Below are 15,640 nucleotides of genomic sequence, written 5' to 3' on the forward strand. Positions count from 1 at the left end.
CTGAAGATTGCATACACACCCCTGTGTTTTTAGAGAGAGATGAGCAACATACACTCTTCCTACTTAACAATGGCCTTGATTTTCTATATGTGGTAGTAAACTTGATTCTGTTGCAATTTCTTACTTTCATTTAAACAAATCCTCTATTCATCATATGCCGAATATCTATGATCACCGGGCCAACATCTTGGTAATTTCCTCCTTCCTAAAGAACCTGAATCAAGATGATCCCTCATGACTAATCTCAGTATTTCGCTTTGAGCAAATATATTTTTAATAAGTACTTAATTTTACTTCTTGTCATTTCACCTCTTAAGCTCTAATTTCAGAAAAGTCATGCCATGTTAAATAAATGTTTACCAGCACGTATGTTTGAACAACACTGATTTGCAGCTAAATCTGCAGCAGCCCAAATTTGACTTTAGATAATGAGGGTGGATTTCTGGCAATACCCTAGCAACTGAGTGTAGCAAATTGAATTGTTAACCTGGGGGTGACATATCACAGTCTTGAGGAAAGCTGTGACACAAAGCTGACTCTGAAACTAGTTTCTTTGTGGAATACTAGAATCAACCATGATAGCCAGCCTAAGCAACAAGGCAGTCCTTAAGGAAAATATATGTAGTACAAGTGCTGTAACATGCAAGCCAAAACATATTTGAATATAGCCTAATATTTACAGGCCATGTAGAAAAACTGCACAAACATGTAATAAATCAAAATTAAATGGTATTCTATGGGTGCTCTAAAACACTCTAAGCCCCCAATTACGAGTTTTCTTCAGAGCAGTGGCGCAGCAGTGCAAACCGCTGTGCCACAGCTCCAATGAAACTCGTGCCGCCCGCCCTATTATGACTACACAGTAGCTATCCAGGCAGGTGGGGTGGCGGTCCCATGGCTGTGCCTATGTTAAAGACGGCAACGCCATTAAAAGAGGCACCGCAATGGGACAGCACTACGAGGTTCCTGCATGGCATTGATTCTTAAGTCCATGCTGTGCAGGAACCTATGTGCATGCACACAGGGGGGCACATGTTGTGCTCCCCTGTGTGCATCGGCATAGTTTTGAGGCACAAGGGGCCCCCCCCTTTGTTTCCTCTCCACAAGGCTTTTCATGGCTGTGGAACTGCCATGAAAAGCCGGACTGTAAGAAAACTTGTAATATGCTTGGAGGGACCATGGTGGTCCCGCCAAGCATATTGCGGACTCTCACCACCACTGCTACACCAGGGAATGGCAGTTCCCTTGCAGAGCAGGCAGTCTGACTGCCTGAGTTTTATTTGTGCAGTCGGACCAGTGCCACGGCACCACAAGTCTACTGGTCCGAGAACCACCAGACTCGTAATAGGCCCCTTAGTCAAACTCTGTGGTTAAAGGTCGGTGGTTCATTTGGATCAACAGTTTACTTTCTGACTTAGAAAATTGCTGGAAATCAACAAATTTTCAATTTGCCTAAACTACAGCTGTAGAAAGCACCAGAGCCTAGGTGAAGCACTCAATGAAGCAAGTTACTCTAATTTCAAAGAAAAAAAACCCTATTGGGATAAACCACACAGATGCAGACACCATGATCGCATATTCTTAGGAGAGGCTTGGCATCTTGTGCTAGTCTTTCAAAAATACATTTTACAAAGGGTTCCGTAACCTTTTTTTGGATGGTCATAATGTCACCAAACGTTAGACATTCAGGAAAGCTTTCATACAATAAGATCCATATTTATTAGAGCACTCTTAACAATTATTAGCACAACCAGAAAAACTCCACAAATTAAAACTTTCTTAGACATTTAACATGAGTTAATTTATCCTTTGATGGTAAATGTCATATATCATAGCAGCCAACATGTGTTTCTTCCTAGCAGACTTTCTCAAGGTTGCAACTGGATACAAAGAACAATGTTACTTAAAGATAAATTATTTATCTTAACTTAACCAAAATATGCTGTGTGATTCAATAGAGTTCCCTTGCCATTTAAAAATCTTAACATGACAATTGCCAGCCACCTCTACCTGTCTGTCGGGTAGTAGGCAGCCTGATGCTAAACGTAGAGAGCAGTAAGCATGCACACAGTTCTGTAGGAGTTTGCTGACCCACAGTGAATGACCAGCACATGCATAGATATAGTCAGGAGGAAAGGGTTTGAACTAGACAGTAAGTGCAGAATCCATGACCACTCTTACTGGGAAAAATATGTTGTTAGCAATGATACTCTGTAAAATTGAACGCCCTTATTTCTTACCACTTTTCTGCAATAGAGAATTTAATGATTTTTTAAAAAAGAAGTCACAAGTCATGTAAGCTGACAAAATTCAGATATGTAATATATTAACAATATATATGTGTAGGTATGTGTTTACATGTGCATGGTTTTGCTTATGTCACCTAGATGTAAAGTCTGTCAATACTCTGGTAGTGTGCCTTATTACCATGCATTACACTTGTTATTATTTTTCATAATGACACCTTTAACAGTGCCTATAGTGTTATCAATCTATTTTCATATATGCTGCTAATTCCTCTAGATAACCATGTGTGTATGGTCCACCGCATGATTGGTAGCAAGACAGGCACTGGAGGCTCATCCGGTTACCACTATTTACGCTCTACTGTGAGGTAAGCACCAAACAACCTGATTTCATTAAAATCCTTTCTCTCTGTCACAGGTGCTTATGTTTTCACATAGCTCAGTAAGTAGTCTAAATCATTATCAGAGGTGCTTGGGGTGGGCTTAAAGAGATTGGAAAGTTTGGTATATCGAGATGGTTGGTTGTGAGAGAGTCCTGTGTTCAACATTTTTTTTAAAATAGGGCCCTCTGATTGGTTGATGGATCCTTTTCTCCCATCGGCCATTTTGGAATGATATGATCGGCTGGCTCAAAATTTCTGCCATTACAGGACTTGGGGATTCAGTCCCCTTTTCCTGAAAATGTTATTAAAAAGTAGTGTAAGGTGGCAGAGCTGGGGCATCCTGACCACCAGCCACTTGAAGAGTGAGGGACCCAGAGGGACTACCACAAGGGCCAAATTAAAAAAGAATTGTGCTGCAGATACTGTGGTACTCAAGCGAACCTTGTGTGGCTGTGACTGTGAGGTACCATGGTACTATTATGGGAGTTGGAGCTCAAGCTTCAATGCCCATGGCACAGCTGTACCATGCAAGCTTTACTGAGAAAACTTGCATGATACTGCAGAACCATGGAGGTGATGCTTAAAAAGTGGGTACCGTAGGAGCACTGCTGTGCTAGAAAAATTTTGAAAAGAAAAGAAAAAACACAAATGTGTGTTTAGTATCTGTGGGGGACTAGACATCTGCAGAGAGATGGGGCAGGGTCTGGGCATAGGCAAGAACGTATGGCCAACCTGTGCTGTGCATATCCTTCTGCCATGCACAGCAGTGGGGTGGCAGCCCACAGGGGTTGGGTGCAAGGCGTGGATGGAGGCAAGGCTGTGTGCCTAACCTTCTACTGTGCACAGACAAAGGCCATGCACAGCAGGTGATTGGGCACATGGTCTGGTCAGAGGCCAACCCACCACATTGCACAGCACCAAAGGTATAGTGACATTATAGTTAGGCATTGAAATAAGATAGAATGTAAAGTAAAAAAAATAATAATAATTTACCAGTTACAGTTTACTGAGTTAACTATAACACTTGGCACTTGTGGATGCCACCAAATCAGGTTCTCTGCTAGAACTATTATTTTAGACTTGTCAGCCTTAGGGTGGTCGTCCTACAAGCGTTTTGCCTACTTACCTCCAATTTTTGCTGAAATTATTTTTTGTTGGTCTGAGGACTCTGTACACTTTGCCCCTGCTAACCAGTGCTAAAGTGCTTGTACCCATGACGCCTAAACATGGTTTGATTGGCATGCATCGAATTGGCATCTTTAATTTACTTATAAGTGTGGTATAAAATATACCCAGGGCCTGTAAATGAAATGCTACCAGTGGGCCTGCAGCACTTTAATTCAAACTAAGAACTTTATTCGGTAAGTAAAAACTGCCATTAAAGTACATACAAATAAAAGCATTGTCATTTATAAAATTGTTCAATCTTTTAAGATGCCATCACATAACAATCATATACCCTCGACAGAATCAACACAATACTTTTGCTTAGGTGGATAACTTTTAAAATAATTGGGGGCAACACTAAAACACACACATTGATTGTTTAGTGCAAGCAGAAATGTCAGAGCATAAGTAAAGTTTCTAGTATTCTGCATATTAAAAATAGGTTTTAAATATTGACACCGCAGCTCCTTATAACACTTACAGAATAAAATTAAGGTCTGGGCACTTTGCTTACCCATTCCATCACAAGGACAAGGTGTTTTTTCAAAGGCAAAGGCATTCATCTTCGGGAATGCAACCGATTGGTGTACTTTACCACTTCTAAATCTAGTAAGGACATAACAAACATCAAATACTCCTGACACCTCTCCCTTCCCTCCATGAACATGTACATAGCAACCATCATCTTCGTTGACTCTACAGGAAGTCTAGGTTCAGGCCTATACAGACTGATAGTAGCTTTAATGTGACTCTTAGTTAATGCAGACTTAAACTTGCACTCTATATAGGCCTGCCATGAGATGCAAAAGGTATAATCCAATTTTAGACAATCAATATAATCAGTTTGGTAAAGGTAGTGTCTTCTTTCCTCCAGATGGAGAGCCAGATAAACAATGGTTTCAGTAAAATAAGATCCTCCATATAAAACAACCCCACCTCATTATGCACAATTAGGGATTGGGCTGATGCAAGCAAACACAGCAGCCATTTTAAAAAGGTGTTTTCTTTGATTTGAAGAAGATTTTCTAGTTGTGTACCCCCACAGACAAGCCCCAAATATAGCAGCAGGTACTACTTTAGCCTTGTAAATCTCAGTCATTTCTTTAACGGGGGCTGACCAAGTTTAGATGAAAAATGTAATATCCCCTCACAATTCAAGCTCTTTTTAAATTTAGCATTTCCAATCTGTTGCGCCATATGCCATTACTAGTAAACTGGACCCCCAGAAAGCAAAATGTATTCACTTTGTTGAATAGGGAGCCATTGATATAGAAGGGTCTACATTTAGTTAGTTGTTTCCCACATATCATTGTAAAAGTCTTTGATTTGTTGATGATTATCATTTTTTGGATACCATATACTCCCCGAAGGCTACCATCAATTTGTGCAATCCATTGGGGGTTCTAAATATTAATACAGCATCATTGGCGTATAACTACACTGGAAAAGGGGATCCTGTAATGAGGGGTACATCAGCCGGAAGCGCCTGCAAGGTTTCATCCACTCTATTAATAAAAAGGGAAAACAATAAAGGAGCTAATACGCATCCCTGTCCAATACACTTTCCTACAATGAAATCAGGTGTGCATTCACCTGATGGATAACAGCGGGCATTGCTCCATAATTTCTCATAAAGGCGAGCCAAGAAACAAATAATCGCCATGGGAGCACCAAGGCTATTCAGGGTTGATAATTGGATGGAATGATTAACTAGGTCAAACGCACTGCTAACATCTACAAAGCAGAGGTACAGAGACCCCGGCTTAGCCCTGGTATATTTCCCTATTACAGGTCTAAATTGACGCCTTGTTCCATTGTTCCCAGTCTCCTTCTGATCCCATATTGGGCTGGGAAAAGAATAGGCCCATTCTTCCAGCCTATGTAACAAAACCCTGCTCATCAGTTTTACAAAAGAGTCTAGGAAGGAAATGGGACAGTAGCATTTAGGACCTGATTTGTCACCTTTTTTAAAAAGGGGATGATTATTGACAAAGACCAGGACTGGGGAATTATACTTTCAGCAGCTGCACTGAAAACCCTCGTTAAAATGGGTCCCCATAGTTCTTTGGGTGCCGTAAAAACATCTACTGGGACCCCATCCGGTCCTGCGGCCCTTCACTAACACTAGAATTTATAGCACAAATAACTTTATCAATATGGATTTTAAGTGGGATTGGATGCCAACTGCAGGTTCGGTCAGTCCCCATTTCTCTGCCCACGATTATAGTATCATTAAAAATATTGGAAAATGTTCCACCCATGGATCGCAGGCTACAAAGGAATAAAGTTCTGGGATCTTATCAGATTTCAGGAAGGGGGCATTAATCGTATTCCAAAATAGCTTACTATCCTTTGTTTTGACAGCTAGTCTCATATTGGACCATGCCTCTTCTTGGTAATTGCCTGCGTGTAGTTATTGTGGAGAGTCTTGATTACCATGGTATCTCTAGGTGAGCGCTGTAAAGCCTCTCTCAGCTGTTGAGCGGTCCGAGTACATAGTGGATAGAACCACCCCCCAAGTTTAGCTGGTGCGTGTCTGGAGCTTCTTGTCAGGAGTATATTAACACATCTGAGGATGCTTTCTAAAACATTTAAGCATATGTTCCTGGGTTACCACCTCCCCAGGCAATAGCTGACCTCAGTTAAATTCCTCTTAAGAATTTTCTCTAGAAAGCTGATAAGTTCCACTCCTGCCCATTTAATACGGAACTCATTTGGCCTAGTTGTGGTGATTTCAGTAGCTGTAATGAGTCTACACCTTTATTGCCCCAAAACGAAAAAGGTATTACAATTGCATTATGGTCGCTAAGTATAGATGGAATAATACAAGGGGTACTAAATGTATTACTAGCAGCCATAGACACCAGCACATGATCAATTATGGTGCAAACAGCTGTAACAGTAAAAGAGGGGATCCGTACCCTATTCCAACAACTTTTGCTCCCAAACATAAGCAGGATAGTGTAAGTGAATTCCATATTTTCCCATAGTCATTGTGACAGAAATGCAACAAATCATCTCCATCACAGCTAGATTATCCACAAACCTGGGATGCAGGTAAAGGGCAACCCTGAATGTTAAAATCCCCGGCCCAGATCACAATAAAATAGGAATGGATTGGATGTATGAAAGCTTCCAGTACAGCACCTAAAGTATGAACCATGGAGCTACGGGTATAATTAAAACATTGTTCTAAAAGTTGACCAATACCACATCAGGTCCCCTAAAGCAGCACTTATTGTGCCATCCACTTTGGTAGCACTTTAAAACGTGTCCCCGGCTTTCAATTGCAGCCTGAATGTAGTTTCATACTGCATTTTAACCCTCTTGCCAGGCCTTAAACTCCCTGTTAGAAATTGAGGTTTCTGGATGGCAGAATATACACCCTGTCCAAGCAGGAGCCACAATTCTATCCAGAGTAAGTCAGATACAAAACCTAAATTAATCTGTGCTCACTCTCTGGTAACTTGGCACAGAGCAGTCATGCTTCACCTAAGAGGCAATATGTAAAGTATATGTGTAATACTTAAATTACAGTAACCCAGGTGAAAACACCACTAAAACAAGACCAAACTGACAAAAATCCAATCAGTAGAAGTTGAGATATGAATATTTAAAGAATAAATCCCAAAACAGTGCTTAGAAGTCAATAGCGATAAAAGGTTACTTGAGGTTGTGCTACATTGGGGTAAATACATAGTTCAAGCCGACCGCGATGGAGGGCAGGCTTCTATAGGACCCACGCAGGGCCTGCTGAAAAAGTACCTCATACAGAGCAAGCGTTGAAGACTCCTTGCCTCAGTTCCACTTCACGCAGTCGGATTGATGAGTCTGAGTCAAGACTTGCAACCGGTGTCGAAAGGTCAGGGCACCGTCAGAGTCGAGCCACGCAGTCAGTGTTGAAGGGTCGTCACTGCATTGGAGTTGAACCTCACAGCAGTGTCTTTGGATCGGTGCTGCCTCGTCGTCAAACCTTTTAGTTGAGACCCTCTTGTCATCGAATCAGCACTGCATCTGAGGGCACTGCATCAGTTCCATTCAGTGCAAAGGGGTCACTGCTGCAGAACTGACTTCTAAGGCCCAGGACTATGAGGGTGTACCTCAGGTGTGGGTAGGACTCACAGATGGCGAAGCCCAGCAGCACCAGCTGAGTTGCAAGAAGTCTGTTGTGACCCTGAGACTTCATAGAACAGGAGGCAAGCCAACAAGCTGTTATAGAAACTTGGGTTTAAAGATGCAGAGTGCAGGTCCAGCCCCTCTCACTCCCAAGCAAGAAGCAGCAGGCAGCAGGCCAACACAGCAGAGCAGGTAGAATATTTTCAGTCCCTCCTAGAGCACAGCAATCAGCTGGCAGCAGGCCAACACAGCAATGCAGGTATAAAGTGGCAGTCCTTCCTACCGCACATCAGCTATTCTTCCAGGCAGAATATCCTTGGTTCCAGCAAAGTTCTGATTTGATGGTATCAAGGGGACAGTATTTGTATACAAATGTGCCTTTGAAGTGGGGGGGGGCTACAAAGAGGCCTTTGAAGATCACAATGTCCCTGCCTTCCCTAGCCTGTCTCCAGTTTCAATACAGGGGTATGCAGCTCTTTGTGTGGGGATAGGCACAGTCCTATTCAGGTGCAAGAGTCAGCTACTCCCTCCCATTCTACCTCAGGGAGGCTCATCAGCTTGGTGCACACAGCCCAGCTGTCACCCAACACAGACATGTATTCATGTATTCAGAGGCAGGAAGAGGGACAGAATGGTTGTAGTAAGGACATGACAAAAGCGTGACAAGGTAATGGGCAATTCAAACAACCCGTGTGGGCTTGGGTAATAAACTAAACAGGTAAACTTGCCAACAAGGGATTCTTTCAAAATGGATCAATCAAAGTAATGCTATCTTAATCATAGTGTCATCTGATGGCACTCAATGGGATATCTCACATTAGTTCAAAAAGAAAAAGGAAAAGAAAATATTTATAAAAACAACATATACAATCAACGTGTGTATCAAAAGAGTAGTCATTTTATATTCCAAAACGTTTTTATTAGAAATAGGGATACAGAAAAAACAACAATTAAATCAACAAACATACATTGATAACAGAAAACATACATATATGATGTACAAAAATATCTTGATTCTAAATGCATAAAATCCATCTTCTAGTCACTTGTGAATAATCTATCTATGGTCAACAAAAGCTTTAGCCTTTCTCTCCGATTTTTTGCAACAGACTTTGGCTTTAAGGCACAAGTTAATTTATAACATGCATCTGCAACCAACATTAGGTGCACTCAGCCTTTACCTTAACATAGAATTCTACTTGCAGCCCAAACTTTAGATATTTGTAAATGGTGAACCATATAACTTTCAAGATGCACAACCACACTTACCTCTAGGGCTTACACTATTTAATGGAACGCATCCACATGTGTAGACTCAGTAGCTCTATGCGGTATATGAATATGGTGCTATCAATCATGTCATTTGAGATGTCATCAGTAATGTAATTTAACATGCCATGACTGATGTAATATATGAGGTCATAAGCAGAGTATTTCAGGGCGCAAGTTATAGTTAGCTCAGTGAGGTGAAACTGATGAATTTCAGGGCTTTTTTTGTTTTTAAACATTAGTGTTCATCTTATTTCAAGATGTAACTATAACACCACTTTAACCTTTGTTGTTTTTAATGAATTCCTGGCGGGTGGAAGGGAAGGTTTAACATAAGGGAAGAGTTTATTACCATATCTAAATATAACATCACCTTAACATTTGTTAAATATGTAGCGCGCTTGTTCAGCTGGCGGCTGTTCGAGATTGGCTTCACCTCCAATATCCAAAGAACAAGAATAAGGGGTGCAAAAAGGGGTTGTGGCCAAAGTTTTCTATTAAATTATTGGGATAAAAATAAGAGGCCACACGTTCTCATTACGGTGTGGCAAACACTTTGTGACCAAGACCTGAGAGGGTCAAAATTCAACAGCAATTATTTTTTTCACAATAATTAAATAAATAACTTTCGGCACAATCCATGTGAGTGCTGCTTATTCTGCTCTTTGAATGAATATATAGATGAAATTCTGTCAAGTGATGGAATGAATGCATTTTGAGAACTGTAGAAATGGAGAGGTAATAACCCTAAAATGGATAGGGTTGTAAAGAAAACTGATTTAAGAGGTGAAAATGCTTTCATGGACAAATCCATTCTCATTTCACATTTATGTACGGAGAAATGTACATCTGATATGCTACCCTATGAAGAAAGTGTTATGAATGGAAGAACTAGTAATCTATGAGTCACAGAATCACTGAATTCTCAGCTAAATTCAGAAAAGTTATAAATAGATTCCAAACATAGGCAATAGCATACACCAATACATTTCAGATTTTTCCTAGAGGCTTTTGGGAATCAGGACTTTATATAAAATCTTGTTTATAGTTCATTTGGAGTCTCTGTTTCTAACTGTCATAGTATGTGAATCTACTACAGTGACTGCGCTGAAATGTATTTTATTAACCACTAGCAAGCACACACTACATAGGCAGCCTCATATGTCTTGAGCTGTCAAAAGTGTTTGCCACTTATAAGCTGTACATTTCTATTGTGTGCAGTAACCATTTTCAATATCGTTTAAAGTACGTAAGCCAGAGTAAAGGACAAAAACATGCAGCTCAATGAAAATGTGCCATTGTGTGAATATACAAATTTACATGATCAATTACTTATATAGAAACAATAATAAATAATGAAGACCACCAAGTGTTTGTGTGTGTGGGAGAGGTAGGGGGATAGTTTGATTTGTATGGAGCAGAATGTCATAGATGCTGCAAGGAAACAGTGGCTGTACTATATAGCAATATGTGTGCCCTTACTCTCACTTGAACAATAATCCATGTTAACACAATGCAGCACAGCATTTGAAAAAAAACAGTTAAAGTGGTGCTCAATAGCTCTTCTACTAGGACGCATGATATGACAGAAGAATGCTGATATTTTTGTCCATGAAAAGGTAAAGGTAAGAGATCCAGAGAAGGTGCATCTAGTTTTGTTTTGTAGCTGTCAAACAGGAAACATTATAGATAAACACCATCATCAGCATTACTGAAACTCACTAATGGAAAACACACTAGAGTGGATTTTAGTTTTTCAATTTATCCTACCTCCATCTCCAGAGGAACAAATTACTTTACTGAGCAGATAGATCAAAAAATCAGTTAGTGATGCACGGTGTGTGTGTAATAGCAATTAGTTTAGGTGTGTATAGAACACAGTTGTTATGTTAGTCGGGTTAATCAACCATTGCTATACCTGTACTCCCACCACATGTAGAAGCTGAATATTGCCGGGCTCAGTTGATCCTAGTCTCAAAGTAATCTATGACACAGCATTGGGTAGCATGGTTGAAATCAAGGATTGATCCCTGTAGATGGTGGGAGTGGAAGAAAAATTATAACACAATTAAACAATGAAAGCTGTCTTTCTAAAATGAATATCAATGTATGACTAGCCACAACTCTTGGAATAAAGAGCACTACCAATTGATACAGGATCAAGTAGACTATAGAAAACTTTGGGTTAGAGCCTTAAAGTAAATTACATCTTAAGCAAGCTGTTATAGACAATGCGATGTATTCTAATGTCTTAAAATATATCTAAGTGTGTTGGAGGTCTAATTGTTTCAAGGTTTAGGGCAGATCCGGGAAGGAAAATTGTCATATCATCTACCATGCAATGTGGGAGATGAAGAGCTACCTTTATACCATTTTAAGTTATCCTTACATCAAAGGTTGTTTGATAGGGAGGCAGGAGTGAGGGCATCCAATAAAAAGTGCATCCTTTGATAAGCTGATTAAGTGATCCCGTGACTTTCCCAATGACTTAACTACCAAGAAAATATGAGGTCATTGATTTGGGTTGGCCACGGCTCCTGATCAGCTTCCATTTTAGGAATTTAATCAGTAGAGAAGGTTATTTTTGGGATTTTCATTCTGAGTGAATGAAATTTATAGAACACATCACACACAAACAGATTTTCTAGAATAATGATGCCTTGCACTCTGCATTAAAGAAGGTCCTGTTCTCTATCACTATCAACCTAATGAAGCAAGATGATGGTTTATCTGATCACCCTCAGCAGGCCAGCAGTGGGTATTCTCTGTGACCACAAAGACAAATTCAGAAATAGATTTAGTTACAAACAGATAACGGTTGATACAAGGGTTCTTCCTGCTACCCCTATGCTTGTCACAACTTGTCAAGTCTTCCAAATTCCCTTAAGCTAGCATAGTCTTCTGTCTATTAAGGCACTAATGTGAAGTAAAATGTTTGTAATACAATGTGCTATTTTGTTTTACAAAGTTGCATTATTTAAAAAAAAGCCTAATAATATATTTATATATAGTCCAAAAACTAGCTTTACTAAATAATTCTAGTATAACGTTTAGCAATGATAGAATGCCCTCCTCAAATAATGGACTCTAGCTGACTTTTGGAGAATTTTATATTTCACTCTGTTCACTATATTATCTCCTGCATGGAAGCATATATTTATTATCCTCCGTTTACCCTAACCGCACTGCCCCCTTCTATGATTAGAGTAATTTCTCATTTACTTTTATTTTTCTAGGCTGTTGATCCATTCCCCAATGCATAAATCTCTCTCGATTAATCTTTTTCTGATGATAGGAGGGGTGATTCTAGAAATCCCCAAACATCATGTCGTACTCGCGGAAGACCAACTCCCACCAAATGCACAGTTTCAATGAAGAAACATAGACACAAAGGAAGGTCTCAATCAAACTTAGAATTTGAAATTATTGTATGAAAGGATCAAAATTCATTAGTATAAACAACCTCTTTAGCATTTCAGTTAGAGATATAACAGTTTTTATAAGAGCAGTCCGCATTTGTGCAGCAATAGCCATAATCAACTTACAGAGTCACAACGTTCTGCCACTTAAAGGATGGTTCTCCCACTAACAGCAATAACCTACTCTGACCTGGGAAAAAGAAATGTAAAGTCTCTTAGGGGCATTGTCCATAAAGCTAAGTAAAGGGGAAAAGTTCTAGTTCAAGTTTGGCAAAAAAGAGTTTCAGTCCTTCTGCTACCAACTGAAGCATTGAGCCATAAATCCAAAGGTGAAAATAATTAAAATCCTTGAAGTTCAGTCAGCGTACAAAACAAAATACGCCCATGAGCAAAAAAAAAAACAGCTGAGTGTGATGCATTTCATAAGAAAAAGAATTTGAATGCGTTGCCCCTGTTCCAGGGTTTGTTCATTTATAAGTTCATAATGAAGCGTTCGAGTCAAGTGGTGTCTCTCCACCATTGAAAGACCACAGTCAGTTCATGACGCACATTAAATCATCTAAAGAATAAAAACATCAGCAAAGTTTCCCATGTGTGCCATGAGAACAGAAATATTCACAAGTGCATATCGGCTGTCAAATATAAACATAATAGCAACACACAGCGTTGTAGGTAACTCAGTTCATGGTCTTCCATTCCCATGGGATTGGAATTATGCAGAGAACACAGAATGTGTACTTTGTAATATGAAAAGGCAACCATATTCATAGTCACTGTGCCAATGTTAAAATTTGGAGTAAAGGTTAAAGCTAGACATGTTCAAACACGAAGCCTTTAACTTGACCACATTCATTTCATCTAATGCATTTTCGAGTATTACTAAAATGATATAAATTCATAATAACTTTCATCAATCAGTATTAATAGTCATGTACTATTATCATAATGCAGTACTTATGCCTAGGTCTGCTTGATTACTGCAAAATTAATACATTCTAGGAATCTACACATTCTTCTATTTTCAAGATCTAAAATTTGTTTTGACATGTTCATAGTCTATATCACTTCTAGGATCATTCCCTAAAACTACAAACTTGTTGCACATTGTTTAATAATAATACCACCATATTTTCTACTCCACGTTATTTACCCACAGCACTCTTCAACAACACTAGGCCATGCTTTCTCTTTCATGTATTATATCAAAATGTATAACTTTGCCTGAATACTTATCTCTTATTGTAAAAGCACTCTTCTACTACTCTAAACTTCATTTTCCATGATGTTTTCTATCTAATGTGTGCAATGTGTAATTTCCAAATTTGTGTTTTCATTTTGCTTGATCATGTAAGAGTTAATAAAAAATAGTGCCTGGGCTAGATCGGACAGTGTGTGGTAAATAGGAAGATTAACTCATGACAGAAGGGGTGAGCTTGCAACATGTTTATTTACCTTCAGTTAAATATAGCACATAAATATTTAAAGAGTTGGATGTGTTAATTTCATTTAACGCAACTGCTAACATTTTTCCTTTTCATTCAGTGACAGGTACAAGGTGTTCGTGGATTTATTTAATCTCTCAACGTTTTTGGTGCCAAGACATTGGATACCAAAGTTGAACCCGTCAATTCATAAATTTCTCTACACAGCTGAATGCTGCGACAGCTCCTACTTCAGCAGCAGCAGTGAGGATTCTGATTAAATATCACATATATATATGGATTCAAAGTAGCACTACTACTTCAGTATGGTTTCACTTCTGCATATCATATCGCTATCTATTTATGTAAAAATCTTGTAATTACATTTTGATTCATTATTTACAACTATGTTACTGTACATTACATGTAAAAGAAAGTTATTTACTATTATTTAGTCAATAGAAATTAACGGAAAGAAATACTAGTGTAAATAAGATGTATATTGTACAAACCTGTAGAAGAAATGACTGGATAACATTTTTCAGTTCCAATATAAACACAACATGTTTATTGCACTATATAGGCACAAAACGAGTAACAAATCTACATAAAATAATAAAGAAAATGAAACATTTTCTAGGATTCCTATTGATGTTTGAAATGCGCACACTAAAATAAACCAAATTATCAATTAAACATTCGATTGAATGTGATATACTCAAAAGTAAGAAAATATTAACAATCTGCATTGATGAATTCAAATCAAAAAGACATTCATTTTTGGGGTTCAATATTATTTCCTTCCAAGGTTAGAATGGATATTGACAAATGGGTAGTAAAGCTATTATTTGAACATGTAATGTTTGCAGTAGAGAAATAGTTTGGACCACCCACTGTTCACGCCTTTGAGCACCATTGGTGAATGGTATTGCCCACATCACCTCCAGTAACCTCAGGGCATCGCTTGTGAATGGTGGGCACCCCTCATGCTACCTATTTACTCTCCTGCAGCCTCAGTGCATCATTGGTCAGAAAGGCAGTGACCCCTCCTTCCACAGCACCCTCAGTGTTTACAATGGATGCCACAGGTCTCTTCTCTTGCAACAGCCCTCTACTTTCCAGCACTGACAAAGGCAAAAAGCAGTAGCACGGGGGGGTGAGGCTGTAGGCGAAAGTAGAGGTAGGAGAAACTGGTGATTCTATGGCCTAAATGTTACAGTGTCATGTTGGGTTGTACTTCTTTAATTACTCGTGTCTCTCATGGCACCTGTGGAGTTCAGTGTGTTGGGAACTCTATAATCGTGGTGCGGGAGAACGGTTGGGACGAGGAGCTGGACGGATGGGTCTAGCATATTTCCTGTCTTGTTGGCAATAAAAGTATTTTAAATACTTACCTACTTGCATCTTTTCACCCGCGAAGAGTTTCCTGACAGCAAGACTCCCACGCGTGACTTGCCAGAACCCTGTTTCTTCACAGCAGTGTGCTTTTCCGTTTCCACTGGCCAAGTAAGTGGATTTCAGCGCCTGTAACACGCCTTCAGAGCCAAGCTCTTCCCTTAAGGTACTGTGGACCATTTTTATAAAAATCACCGTGATTGCAGTCCATACGCAAGCTCCGT

General features: G+C 39.4%; 1 protein-coding gene across 1 annotated transcript in view; it reads left to right on the plus strand.

The window, feature by feature from the left end:
• TDO2 (tryptophan 2,3-dioxygenase) overlaps positions 1-14,717 on the plus strand; it is a 161,558-nt gene extending 146,841 nt beyond the window's left edge. Inside the window, exons 11-12 of the mRNA XM_085641715.1 lie at positions 2,524-2,614; positions 14,143-14,717. Coding sequence (XP_085497841.1) covers positions 2,524-2,614; positions 14,143-14,302 — 251 coding nt within the window. The 3' untranslated portion in view covers positions 14,303-14,717. The remainder of the gene's footprint in view (positions 1-2,523; positions 2,615-14,142) is intronic.
• The last annotated feature ends 923 nt before the right edge of the window (positions 14,718-15,640 follow it).

This window comes from Triturus cristatus, chromosome 2_2, assembly GCF_964204655.1.
Source record: "Triturus cristatus chromosome 2_2, aTriCri1.1, whole genome shotgun sequence".
NCBI classification, from domain to species: domain Eukaryota; kingdom Metazoa; phylum Chordata; class Amphibia; order Caudata; family Salamandridae; genus Triturus; species Triturus cristatus.